Source organism: Erithacus rubecula (genome assembly GCF_903797595.1).
Source record: "Erithacus rubecula genome assembly, chromosome: 1".
NCBI lineage: Eukaryota > Metazoa > Chordata > Aves > Passeriformes > Muscicapidae > Erithacus > Erithacus rubecula.
In genome coordinates, this window is record NC_136658.1 from 69,182,099 (window position 1) to 69,196,796 (window position 14,698).

The following is a 14,698-nucleotide window of genomic DNA, read 5'->3' on the forward strand; positions in this document are numbered from 1 at the left end:
AGTGAGAGACCATGTCACAAAAACATGTAGCCTGTGACAAAGATGATCTTAAATTAATTCTCATTTTTACCTGGGGGAACACTAGTTGGAAACTAATTACAAAAGAAATATGTAATCCTAGCAATTTTCAAGGCTAGAAATTTCATTTATAAATGGACTTTTTTTTTCAATGTATTTATTGCCCATCACAGACACATGGATATTGTCCTGAAATTCTGAGCCAAAAAGAAAAGGGACTAAAGGTCATGCTATGATCTTTTTGAAAATCACATCTACAGGTAACTTTAAATGGCATTATAAAATACAGTTTAAAAAACATCAAACACCACACAAGAAACCATTTCCAAAAGTCAGTAGAATAGAAAATGCATCTACTGAGATCTAATCCCAACTGAGTTTCATCTGAAGAAACATCATTAAAATCCGTACTGAGGACAAAAATTTTAACTTGCTTGGTGTTGGCAGCAGCCAATGCCTGGAAGTAGAAGTTCCCACAAGCCCCAGAGAGAGAGACCTCTGGCAAGTGGAACCCATCAGCCTCAGAGAGAAAGATTGGGAGACCTATGTCCTACATTGTGCAGAGAGGGACACTGTGGTCTCTCTTAAAGTTTCTGCTGACTGTCATTAATGAGTATATTGATATGAAAGTGGTAGAGGGTTATGTGGAAGGACTTGCAGGTTGTATCTTACAGTGGTGTTTGGCCATTGGAAGCAGAGCACCTACATCTGGTCATTCTGATTTTAGAAGGCTGGGGTTGGATTTTATCCAGCTCTTGGGTCAGGGATATTGTAAAAGTATCACCAAAGACAGAAATAGAAGCTTGTTTTGCTTTGAGTTTCTATATCTGTGAGGAAGTAGAGTTCAGCAGAATTCTCAGGATTCACAGAACATTTAATATGTGGTAAACAAAGACCAAAACACAGCACTGTGTGCATGCATGCATACACATGCCAATATATATAAATAACAAGTCTTTGGGAGGCCAAATCTTAAGAGAGAGGTAACCAGATTCATTGGCAAATCCTTCAAATTCTGCACTTTGCCAGTTTGCAATCCTGCAATATCTAACACACAAACCAGAAATAATAACACAAGCAGAAAGCAGCTTCAGCACCATGGTGATTGGTAGGTAGAGAAATGTCTGCAGAAAGGTTTTGAGAAGTACATTACATGGAGAAGACAGAATATACCTGACATGCTGACAAGCTTGCACATGTTAGATCTGAAACACTTTTAGCTATCTGAAGAAAAAAGAAAAAAAAGAGTGGTTTTTTTTTTTTTTTACAGTCACAGTTTCTGAGTGTGTCTTCCTTCGGTTTTAAGCCAGAAAGACACTATTCTTTCCAGTGCCTTCCATGGCTTTTAGATGAAGGCCTTAGAAGGTGTTTGGTGTTTTATCCTGTTCCAGTTCAGTCTTTTCAGAATCAAGAATTGGACCAATTATTCTCTGGGAAGAGCATTAATGCTCCCAGCTGCCATCAGCTCCACAGCTTTTGGAGACAATCAATTTTTCCCAAGGCCTACAGCCACCTTTGAAGGAGCTGGCAAAAACATTACCAGTTTACTGATTCATAGTTAAAAAATAAGAGTTTATTTTACTTAAAGACAGCATTAGATGTCTTTTTCCATTCCAACTATATATTAATTCTCCTCCATTCTCATCTGTATTTTAATGAGGAACTGCAAACAAAGAAGAAAGGACCACAGGCAATTAAAAAAGATGTCATTACTAATTTGCAAAAAAAACCAGCTTGAAAACCATCTGTGCTTCTCCTTTCTTTATAATTCCTTTTAAAATTGCCCCTGCCTCTTCCCCTTCTTCATGCTGCTGTCATTTTTTTCTTCCCATCCATCCAGCCTTATGGCTGACAACACATGAGCTACTAACACTGGATGCTGTTTTATTCTGGATTGCACAGAAAATGAATGTAGGCTTGTAATTTTGGTCTCTGGAAATAGATATGTGTTAGTAGGCTAAGCTGCCGTGTTGAAATCATGCAGTGCTAAAATCTTCAATGGAGGTAATCCCTTCTAGTTTTTTGACAGATCCATTTTTACCAAAAATCTTTTGGCATGAAAAAGAGTGAAATTCTGCCACTAGAAGTTTGTGCCTCCAGACAGCAAAACATTGACTGAGCAACTGGAAAAATCTGCAGGCTCCTTCACCTGGGTTGCCTGGGAGACCTGGTATCTCTCCCAGCTCTCCTGGTGCTGGGAATCGCTGTGTCTCCCGTGCACAGTCCTTGTGTCTGTGGGAAGCTGAAATGCTGGAGCTGCTGTGAAAGGGTGTCCATGCTCTGTGAGCTGAGGAGCTTCCAGGACTCTGTTGGGCTTTGTGCATCCAGCAGGACCCACCTAGGCTCAGGTGTTCTCAGCACCTCTGCTGAGTGTGAATCAGGTGCCAGCTGCCCAGTGGGACTGCACCAGAAAAGGGAGTAGGGATGGACCATTCTGAGATGCACCTCACCTGACTTTAGGGTGGCTGGAGGGGGAGGCCTGGCCTATGGAGCACATGATGGCATGATGTGTATTTGGGAGGTCCAAGCTGTCCTATACAGCGAGTGTGGCACATAGGCTCCTCAACTGGAACCCCCAGCAGATAGTGCTCAGCCCATAAGGACACCTGAACTAGCCTACAGGAAACTTTGGAAAAGGGAAGGAAAACCTAAATTTTTGCTTCTACTTACATGAAGTACTTATTTCAGGCCCAAAATCTGGATTCTTCACACATTTGGGGCCCTCCCCTGTGGGCAGTACCCCTGTGCAGGGCTGGAGGACGTGTGGTTTTGTGAGCAAGGGAAAGGAATACGATGAGTAACCCCCTCCTGCATTTCTGTACTGAAACTGGGCTGTTGTGGAGCCAGAAATGCAAAAGGAGGCAGAGACAGAGGCAGGATGGAGACTGCAGCCCAGAGGGGTTGTTTGCACTCTGCTCTGTCCCCAAACATCTATGCATTTTACCAACACAAAATTCAGAAATAGTCTAGGCTATTAACTGTTAAATATGTGATATGCAGGCAGCATCTTGTGATGAAAGTCTTTGATTCTTCATGATATTCTGAGATGTCTTCTCCAGAATTACTGAAGTTTTTATTAGTAAGAAATGTAATAAACTCCCCTCGGAAGCTGAGTCATACAGTGAATGTTTCTAAAAAATTCCAAGCAGTCACTCCGGATCTAGCTCATCAGGTGCAGGGTGAGTTGGCAGCCAACCTCATTTATTCAAAGCCAGGCTAAAAGCAAAACATAGAATTACTTTATAAAAGGGAGGAAGCAGTACTCTCCAGAAAGCAGGGCGTTTAAGAAGGTGAATGTGGGAAATTACCCAGGCAATGAAGATATTCATATCACATGGTGAAAAAGATGTTCTCAAAATATCTCAGGAAAATAAAATGTGATCAATGTCTTAACTTTTCTGCATGTTTCAGTCTCTGATTTTGTATCTGAGAACAGCCTGCCTATCAGTCCCAAAGTGATTATTGCCACATGCCTTGTGATGGGGATGTCATCAGACTGCTACTGCAATGCCTAAATTAGCCTCTGCCAGTTGCAGATAAGATGCAGTCTGAGTAACTGGGGCAATGCCCAAGTGAAGACAGGACAGAGATGCCTTTTGGCAGTGGTCTCACTGGCTGAAGTGACCTCAGTCCCTGATGCATGTCATGTCTCTTTCCCAAAGGACTCTGCCCACAAAGATGCTAACAAGATCATTCCCTCCCTGCTTTAGTCCATGTGACCTGGGTGAGGAGACACATTCTCTTTCAGGTGTCTACAGTGCCAGCCTCAAAGAATGGGTGGGGTTAGGGAGCACCCAGGAGCCACTCTGCAGGCAGACCTTGGCAGACAAGGAAACAACTGGGACAGAAACCAAAGCAGCCAGCACAAGCACAGCTGGAAGAGAACACTTATCCATGGGCTTAGGTACCACAATGGCTTCAAGAGGGTCCTAATTCATTGTTGTGCAGCACCTTGAAAATTGGTTGGGTCTCTGTTGGGAAGTTTTTTAAGCTGACTTTGTTCTGTCAACTCAAATGCAGGCAAAACCCCAGCTTTTTGTGCCCACCTTGGAGGGCAAGAGAGCTAGACTAGTCTTAGCTAAGCTGGTTTTCTATGTCCTTTTTCAGCTCCATGCTAAAAAAGAGGACACACAGAGCTGTTTGCAGGTCTAAGGATTTGTGAGCTCTGGTGACACAAGTCTTTGTAGCCACTGCACATTGCCACCATGATCCCACATGGGCAGCACACCCAAAGGACTCTTTTGGCTGTTCTCAAGTTGACATGTACAAATGGTAAATAGAAGAGAGATAGAGGAGAAGATCTTTATCCAAAGCACTCGGGGTGTAGATAACTACACATGTGGGTGGAAGAAGGTTGGGGTTTTTTGGAGACTCTCCATCTGCTGTGTGAAGCAGCCATGTGTGGACTCCTGACCTGCTGCCAATATGAAATACAGCACAGCAGCCAGAAAGCACTTGGATATGTCTGGTCCATCTGCACATGCTGACAGCACATACAAGAACAGATATAATCAAGCTTTTGCACCTACAGTGTGTATAGAAACCTATTTCACAACAGCAGTGGGCTCATAGCACCCAGATGTGCAGTCTGCATTGCTCCACTAAGAAGTGGTGAAACTTCAGAGGGGGTTTTCACTGCAGCCATTTGCTCATGGCCTAACAGAGCTCTATCTGCTCCTATAAAAATTCAAGAAAAATTAGTCCCTCAGCTTCTTAACTCAGCCTTGAGATTAACTCAGCTGAATGAGATTATGCACCAAATCTCAGCAGCCTATTTACAATTTTGCAATTTACATCTTTTCTGGGAAGGAAACAAAACAAAGTATCCTCTCCCTAATTCCAAAACATCTTTCACGATTCATGTGAAGATTATTTGGGCATCTCCACTACTACTTTGGGCAACTCTGACTAATGGAAGGTCATATAGAAGTATGGGCCCAAACACAGAAATTCAGAATGCTTCTCAAGACAATGTAGTTGTAAAGCCTCTTTCAGTGAGTGAAAATAATGAAAGACTGCCCTGTGATTGCTAGCACCACTCCTTGAGCTGAGAACATTTCTCTTTTAGGAATATGTAAGATCTTTTAATCAGGATTTACTTCCCTTTACCCTGGTCATGGTTTTTCTTTGGCTTCTGCATTAATAGCACTTAGTTTCTGCATCAAGTTTTTTTGGGTTTCCTTTCCATTAGAAATCCTGAAGTCTGTAAGCAACAGCAAGCAAAAGAAGGAAATACTGAACACACCAGAAGGCTCATGAGATGAGGTAAGACAAGATTTGTCTACCCTCTCTGCTGTAGATAAAATGGTTGCAATGATTAAAATACAACCCACTTTTCTTTCTCATTATTTACAGTTAGGGTATTATTTGCCAGAAACAGTGATAGTTGACCAAACTTCTCTATAACAAAGCTGATGTTGAGAAATTTTTTTGGCAGAAAAAGAGGGTAGGTTTATGTAACTAGGATTGTTTGCCAGATGGAAGATAACAATGAAATTGTGGAGCTGATTAAATGAGCCTTGTTTTTTAACCAGATGAAAACCATGTATTTGGCTTATGGCAAACTTTAAAAATAAAAGGTGCTAAATGTCAGAATATTGTTTTTTTTCTTTATTGTGCATTTAGAAAGGTTAATAATATGCCATGTTTTGATGAATTGAGTGTTAATTCCAAATATTGCATTTTTTTCATTTATTCTTGGTAATGCTGCGCTTGAAACACAAACTGAATATTAGCAAGAAAGCCAGTAGGAACTTTAAAAAAACATGAGAACTTCTGTTTTTCTTGGAAGTGCAGTAGCAAATGCGACTGATCTCTTCTATAGCAGCAATATTGTAATTGCCTTCCTATTTAGGTAACAAACAACAGAGTCAGGTGTCTGGGGTCTTCTTCAGACAAAAGGTTACTGTGAGGGATGCAAAGATCATCTTTTTTTCCTGGCATACAAGAGGTTCTATATAGTTTTCACTTTACATAGCAAAGTAGTATATTTTGATATAACAGCCTGATTTCTCTATTTAACTTTGCATATAGAGAACATCTCATTAAAATTAAGGTGCTGTTTTGCCATTCCTCACATTACAGTGTATGCACTATTTCAGAGCAGCAGATCACTGACCAGCAGTTTGGAAATGGTGAGTTCATTTGCCCCTTTAGAGAGAGTGGAGCTCATGTTTAGCCCTTTAGCAGCAGCACCCCTCCACCACACATCTTCAGAAAGGACTGTGCCCTTCTGTCCAGGCATGGCACAGAAATCCATCCCATTCTCTGCTGAGATGCCTTGATTGAGTGCCCTCTCTAAGAACAGGGCTAGCCCAGGGCTGCTGACTGCTTTATTTGCCTCTCTCTGCACATTCTCGAGCTCCATAACTCTGTCCTCAGTGTAAAGATAAGAACTGTCCACTATGGGAATGCATCAGGATTTTATACATGGTGATACCCTACTTGATGTGCCCCTCATTCTACTGATAATTTTGGTTGCTTCTGCTGTGGTAGCCAACTCAGAACTGACTTCAGCAAATGATCAGTGATGCCTTTCCTGAACGCAACAGCCAGTTTGAAGTTCGTGTAGTTAGGCAAGACAGATTATTTTTTCCCCAGCATGTATCACCTTACATTAAAATATACTAATTATATACTAATTACACCCTTCCAGCATGGCATTTACCAACATGGAGAACTGTCATCTCCAGGTTGCTTAAAACCTCATCCAACTTGGCCTTGAACACTTCCAGGGATTCCATTCCCCCTTGTCCTATCACTACATGTCCTTGTGAAAAGTCCATCTCAAGCTCTCTTGTAGGGCCCCTTTAGGTATTGGAAGGTGCTCTGAGGTCTCTCTGGGGTTTTCTCTTCTCCAGGCTGAACATTCCCAGCTCCCTCAGCCTGTCTTCACAGAAGATGTGGTCCAGGCCTCCTGTCATCTTCATGGTCCTGCTCTGGGTCACCTCCAGCAGGTCCATGAGGTTCTTATGCCAGGGTTTCAGACCTGAATGCAGTGCTCAGGCAGGGTCTCATGAAAGTGGAGGGGAAAATCTCCTCCCTCAGCCATATATGTACACCCATATGTGTACATATAAATATATATATGTGTGTGTATAACATGACCACTGGGTCCCCTTCATCCATTGTCATGACAGCCCTTCAGTGGGTAAGCCATACAGGATCTGCCTCTTCAGAAGACATAATGACATTTTCCTGGAAGACTGGCATTTCAATGAGCTCAGTGCCTTCATTCTTCATTACAGATGCCCCCAAAATGTCCCAGAGGAGGAGATTGGTCCTAGTGGTCAGTAGGTGCCAGGACTGATGACCAGCTCTTGGCCTTGAGCTGCCTTATCAAGGCTTTCTGGTAAAGGAGAGCTGCACTGATGGCACAGCAGTGCCCTGGCACAGTGCCTGATTGCAGTGGTGGGTTACATGCCTTGGCCAGCAGTGCCATGCTTGAGATGCTTTGGGATACTGATATGAGTGCCATCTGGTCACAATTACTTGTTGGACTCTCACTTATCTTGTTGGTTTAATACTTCCTGCCCACATCTGTAGACTGGAGCAGACTCCTCTGTCCCTTTTACTGCACCAGCCATGAAAATATCCCAGCATCTTTGGTTGGGAAGAGTGAATTCCCTGAGTTTTCCTGCTATGACCTTGTTCCCAAGAAATCTTTTGCCACCAAACTCCCCTGAAAGTTCCCAAGCAGCTTTTTCATCATTCTGTAGGTTTACTAAACTTACTGCCAACCCAGACAGCCTTTACCAGAAGCTATTCACTATTTCTTTTTTCTTTAATGCTCTGGTTTCCTCTCCACGTTTGATCTGCCATCACACAGACTTTCCTGCTGTCCCCATTTTGACAAGCCTTCTGCTTTCCAAATGCAGATCCTTTCCTTAGTCTTGGTAACTATTTTACTGATTACTTAAAATGTCTATTTCTTTGGGAATGTAGGCTTGTTGAATTTTCTGTTTGTTTTCCAAAACAGCCCACAAATTTATGTAGGCTTCTTCCTTCTGGGACTGCTTCCCTGCCCCACAATGCTGCTGAGCTCAGCTCTGCTGTGATTGATAGTACAGAGCTCCCTCCACCAAAACCTGCTTGGATGAGGGCCTGTGCAGCACTAAAGATCAAATGGCCTCTTGTAGAGGTAGAATGCCAAGGCAGAATGGCATCTTGTGCTGCAGATTTTTTTTGCAGGCTAATTATTCTAGGAGTCAGGAAGGTGTTGCACATGGACATAACATCTCGTCCTGCTGCAGCACTGCATCTTTCTGAAGACACCCAAACCCTCCCACCATTGCTACCTGCTTTCGTCTTCCTACACTCACTTAATGCTTTCTGGCACCTTTCCTGATCACAATAAGGAATCTGGTACTGCATTCCTACTACTATATTTTTATTTTTAGAGTCTGCCTACAAGAACCCCGTTGTGCTTCTCGTTAGCCACAATATTTTTACAGAGTTGCGAGTTACGCAGTCCCTCCTGCACAGCGCCACTCCTCCAGCCCAGCATCCTACAGCATCATTACCATAAACTGGTCGCATGGCAACACAGGCTCCTATTGATTATCCTTTCTCCTGCAGGTCTCTGAGGTTTCCTTTGCACCAGGGTTTTGGTCTCATGCCAAGCCTGGTGGGTGCCCTGTCTCTTTTTCAGGTTTGAGATCAGTGCAGAATTACCCGTAAGGTTTGGTTTTGATCAGACATTCGAGATAACATGTGCCAGTCTATTGGATTTGTGGGCAGTTGGATCCTGAGCTTAAAATATGACAGGTTTGGGGCATTTCTATTAGTTTAGTGTCTCCTTCAATTAAACAAATCCTCTCTTACTTTGGCTCTATCAGCCCCCTACCTGTCTTGCACACCCATCCATTTGTTAAGGGTGTAAAATTCACCCTAGGCAGGGAATGTCTTTCTCCTATAATCTTACCTAAAATTGCACTCAAACCAGGCTAAGATAAAAGGAAAAAATATAGTCATAATAAATATGTATCATTTATAACATAGATGTAATTTCTAATGAAAGGTAAATACTTATCTACAAACCCCATGCTAATCAAGATGTAAATATTTTTTAAAGATTTCACAGAGATGAAGAAAAAATGAAATTCCCACTCAAACTCTACATCTAATCTACTCATGCAGCAATTATTTCAGGAAAGGCTCTCTTTTTCTTTCTCAGCTGATCTTTTCTTTCTTATGCCAGGGAAATTTTCAGAGCCTCAGGACATGTGTCAGCTGCTTCCATTTGATAGCTTCCATCAGTGAAACTTGCATATAGAAAAAATTTCCTGTTAGAGAATTTCTATCAGAGGAGTCTTGCAGTACCACTAAAGAGAGAATCCCATTTCAGTTTGTCATTTTCTCTCTTTTTTTTTTTTTTTTTTTTGTCCCCAGAAGGCTGTTAGATTTTACTGCAAATCTCCCTTCTTTTGGGGGACACACAGAAAATTCCTACAGGTCCAGTCTCTCACCTTTAACCCATCCTGTTCATTCCTGACCCAGGAGATGGTCTGGACACTTTTGCTAAAAATGAAGTTTTTTTGCCTGTCCTTAGATAGGTCATTCTTTCTGTATATCTAGGAGCCATCTCCTAATCATAGCTGGTTAATAACAGGTCTTGGATTCAAAGAAGTCTAAAATTCTCCCCTTATCATCTGTGGTTGGTTAAGGCAGTCCCACGTGAAATATATCTTTCACTTCACCTTCCTTTCCACATAGATCAATGTGTCAAGACACATCTAACAGGACTGTCTGCATATGAAAATTGCCTGGGTCCTTGTTGGCCCTTTACTGAGTGCAGGCACCATGGTGCTCTCAGAGCTTTCAGTTGACTGGCCTCCAGCTTCTTTCTCTTTGACATCCCATAGCAGTTTGAAACTTGCAGTTGGATAACTTGGAGAGGAGTCTGAGAAATTATTTTCTTGCCAGGGTCAAGGATACTGAATTTTCTCAATTGCACATGCATTATTCTACTTTTAGTCTCGGTCTAGCTGGAAAGAGCATTGAGGATCATTTATGTAGTTAGAGGACAAAATAGCTTAAATGGCTGTTAGCTAGACATTAGCTAGACATTAGCTAGACACCCTCACATGAGGAGCCTGAGCAAAGTGCCTCAGTCCCTGTGCTTGAAGTGCTCTCCCTAGAGTGCAGGGACCAAGAGCTTCTCATCAACTGGATCTTCATCACCCCAATCCCATCCTTCATCCAGATAGCACTGGGCACAAGCCATCACTCAGAGAGCTGAGCAGGGCTTGGAGTTTGTCCACAGTCCAAGTTCTTCAACTTCATTTGACTCCTCTACCTCACAGCTTTCACACACAGTGAGAATGCTTCAACAAGTGGCAGATCCCTTCACTAGTATTTTCGTGTGTTTTGGGGTTTCTAAAGGCAAGGATGCTCGGATCACAGGAAAACAGTTAGAAGGGCTCTTCCCTTTGCTGTACCTCAGGCTGTAATGTTTCCCTGAAAAATGGGGGATCATATTCAATCTGGAGAAAAGCTGGTCTTTGATAGAGAAAGTGTGTACATCAATTAAAAGCCCTTTGATTGCAAAAGATTTGTCTTTAGGAAGAATATCATTTCCATCTCCTCCATGAAGAAAGAGAATCTCAAACAAGGAGGAGATTAACTTTAGGAGCATGTGTTTAGTCAGTCCAGGGCTTTGCTGAGACCCAATATCCATGAAGTTCTCTTTGGGAGCCCAGCCTGGGGTAGTCTTCCCACATTCTCCATCTCAGTGGGGCTGGATAAAAAGACCTGCTGGGACACATCTGGGTGCTATATTAAGAGGCTTGGACAGACTCTGAGACACCACCCTGGAGATACCATGGCCTGCTCTGAATACAGCTCAGGCTCCCACACCATGGCTTCAGTTTGCAGATTAGCTCCCACTTGCAGCACACTGAGAATACCCCACTAGGTAGCTGGGTGTTTCAGGCACCCAAATGTAAAGGCAAATTTACCCTCAATGAGGCTCCACCTCCACAAATAAGTTAGTTTCAAATTGTGAAGCCAGTGAGGTTCAGAAAAAGAGATAGGATGCAGTCGTGTACCATGGGAACATTATCACTCTCACTGGGGCAAATTAAAAGTTTCTTTTTCATGCATCTGGAAATGCCATGTGGTTGTGGTTTTCAGGCTAAAAACTTCCATGCCCAATTTTTAGAATATATTGGCAGATACAAAGAGGGAATTGCTCCCACTGCCAAACAAGAAACAATGCTGACACCTTCCTTTGAAAATACTGCTAGCTGCAGGACAGCTGAGATAAAAAATCAAGAGGTCAGAAAAGAAATAGGCACAAATGAGAAAAAACATATATTTTGAGTGTTTTAGTGGTGACTGGTTTTGATTTGATCGACTTATAACCTCACAGGAGGAAAAACACCTCTGTCTGTGGGCACAGCCCATTTTCTCAGAGGCCATTTTCATTAGGGCTGCAAATGTGGGCTGCCCTGGAAGATGCAGTGTGTGTGTGTATGACTGACTTGTGCAGAACAGCTGAGCATAACAGAGGTTAAGAGAGTGGTACATGAAACAAGGGCCCCACAAAGAGAGACACAGAAAGCCACTAGAAGGCAACAAGAAAGAAGAGACACTGCAAGGAGAAGGGTGTTAAAAAGGGAACTGTGCATAATTAGCACAGTGTTTGCACAGTGTTTAAGGTCAAAATGTCCTTAATTTTTACATGTATCAAAATATTGCTCCTGAAATACTGCCAAAAGCATACTAGAAAAATTTCCCTGGTTCCAAAGGGCAAATTCAATCCTTTTGGCTTTCCATTCTAATTTGAAATGCAGGCCTAGCAGTGGGTAGTGATTTCTTTTCTGATCAGGTTTTGATGTTTCCATGGTAGGTGACTAGGGACTCAAAACTTCCCCACCACAAAATGGCTGACAGCAAGTTGGCTTGTTTTGCACAGCAAAGATCAGAGTCATGTCATTAAAACACACACATAGCACTTCTAAAAGACAGCACTTCTACAGGCTGAGACAACAACCAGTTGCTGTAACACTGAAACTCATTAGAGCTTTCTTGGGGCTTTGTGTCTTGAGATGTGTATTTACTGGGACTTCACAAGTAATTACTTAAGAGTGAGCGCTTACTTCCCACTGTCATCCGCATGTCACAATTTCTGCCCTCAGTGAAATAGTCCCAAATATCCAAACTCCCTGCCCAGCCTGTAACCCAGCACTCACACCACTTCTTTTCACTTTGGCAGAGAAATGGAGACGCTGGCTCAGACTATGAATATTTCCAAGGTGATGCTAAATGGCACCTTCACTAACAGCTCTTCCAACTGTACAATTGATGGCTTCAAACAAGTAATTTATCCCATCATGTATCTCTTTATCTTCTTCCTGGGTGCTGTTGGAAACAGCCTCTCCATTTATGTTTTCTTCCAGACTTCACAAAGGACCTCAGTGAACATTTACATGCAGAACTTGGCTATTTCAGACCTCATGTTTGTGAGCACTTTGCCCTTTCGAGCCTCGTATTTCCTCTTGGGATCACATTGGATATTTGGTGATATCCTCTGCAGGATCATGACTTACACCTTGTACATGAACATGTACTGCAGCATTTATTTCCTCACCGTGCTCAGCGTGGTTCGTTTCGTAGCCATCGTCCACCCGTTCCAACGTGGAAAAGTGACCAACAGGAAACATGCCAGGATAACCTGTGGGGCCATATGGATCTTTGTGCTGGCAGCTGCCAGCCCTCTGTTAAACAAGGGAGTCGCTGGCTACAGCAACCCTGCCAAATGCTTGGACCTCCACCCCTCCAGCACACACAGGCTCCTCATGATGAACAGCTTTGTCCTCGTCGTGGGCTTCGTTCTGCCCTTCTGCACAATCATGTTCTGCTACGTCTTTGCCATCAGAGCGCTGCTCAAGGCCAGGGCTTCGCAGACAAAGAGGGCAGTCTGTCACAGGAAGGCACTGCTGACCATTGCCATCAGTCTCATCCTCTCCCTCATCTGCTTCCTGCCATATCACATCCTGAGAACTGCCCACCTGCTGCACAGCAGCTGCAGCCACGCCAGCCTGCACCAGGCACTGGTGGTCACCCTCTGCCTCGCTGACATGAACAGCTGCCTCGATCCCTTCCTCTATTATTTTACTGCTGAAAATTTCAAAGCAAAAATCAGAAGTTTGTGCTGCAGGTAGCTAGTGAAGAATTGCAAAACAATATATGTGTGTGTGTATGTGTATGGTCCTCATAATATTCAGTGACAGAGGCTGTGTGCCATGCTGCTGGCCAGCCTGCAGCTCTGCTGCTCACTGTCAAGCAGCTCTGGAGCAGAAGTCTCTGGGAGTGAGCTCCTTGTGGGTGACCAAAACTGAGTCAGGATGATCAGAGGTCAGGTTTCGCAGTGTAGATATACCTCTGTTGTTCACCCTCCCCAGGACAAGGCTTTGAAAGGAATTCACCCTGCTGCTGCTTTATTTCTTTCCACCATACTGAGTGACTTGAAAGGGAAACTGCTCACTTGACCACTTCAGTGCCTGTGCCTGAACCTCTCAGCATTCCATTTCCCTGCATGTGCAGGGGTTCAGACACTGTGATTCTGTACACATTCACAGTACCCTGCCAATTCCTCTTGCAAACACTGGCAAAGGGGTTGCACATTATAAATATAGTGCCTCACTGATTCTTTCTACTGAGGTTGACTTAAAAAGCAGGAAGAGAATCAAACAGGACCCAGCACCAGCTCAGGCTGCTCAGAAATCACTAACATTTCTTAATTTTCCACTCTGAGCTATCCACCAAGGTATTCTGCTTAACATTTCACAGGTTGTCAAGTGAGAGAATGATTTCAAGCAAGTGGCATCGCCATGGAGTGTTGTGAGTAAAATGACTGCTGGCAGCGAGGGCAGGATGCAGGTGCCCAGAGCACTGGGCTGCATCTTGTGTGGTGTCAATTCCTTCAAGGGCATTGCAACACTTTGTTTTTGTGCCCAGTGTTGCCAGTGCTTTTCACAAAGCTGAGGCTAAGCAGTTCCATCCCCATGCAGGGATCCAAAGACAAACTTGTAAAATTATTTTGATCCAAAAGGGTAGCTAGGGAGTGGTTTCCTCTGTACAGGTAAATCAGTCTGACACCAAACTGCTGCCAAAGACATTCCCAATCCTTCATCTTCAGTCTCCTCTGAGGAGGAAACTGATCCCTTTTTTCACAGGATTAACTTCCTGTTGGTTTGAGTTTCCTACATCCAACATGAAAAAATGCAACAGGGAAGCACTAACCCAGGTACAGGAGGAAAGATGGACAACAGAGAAGGTGGACTAGAGCTTTTATAGAAAGCAATGGGAATCTATTTCTGTGTGTAGTTTGGAAAATTTCATCAAATGGCCGGCTGTATTTGTAAATCTCTGAATATTTTCTAAAATATGTTTTCTAAAAATCAGACCTAAGTGAAAACAGGCTACAAACTCAGTTAGACTATATTTAGATTTTGGGTTTAATTACCTCATCTTTTACTAAAAACAGACTAGAAGTTTAGTCATATTTTCCAAGAAAGCAGCTGGACTTATATGAAAACTAACAAAAATACTGAAAACCTTCCCTCACTGTGAAATTCAACCAAAGGAAAGTTTCTGCCTGTGAAGATCTTTCTCAGTGCTCTGAACTTTTTATGGAGAAAGAACTCCATAAATTGAGTGTTATTGTTTCCAAACA

At 43.0% G+C, this 14,698-nt stretch overlaps 1 protein-coding gene across 1 annotated transcript; it reads left to right on the forward strand.

Annotated features, from left to right (window-relative positions):
• The first annotated feature begins 5,033 nt into the window (after window positions 1-5,033).
• On the forward strand, window positions 5,034-13,221 carry CYSLTR2 (cysteinyl leukotriene receptor 2). Its single transcript, XM_079312144.1, has 2 exons — window positions 5,034-5,283; window positions 12,236-13,221. The coding sequence occupies exons 1-2, from the start codon at window positions 5,279-5,281 to the stop codon at window positions 13,182-13,184; spliced, it is 954 nt and encodes a 317-aa protein (XP_079168270.1). The 5' UTR covers window positions 5,034-5,278; the 3' UTR covers window positions 13,185-13,221.
• The last annotated feature ends 1,477 nt before the right edge of the window (window positions 13,222-14,698 follow it).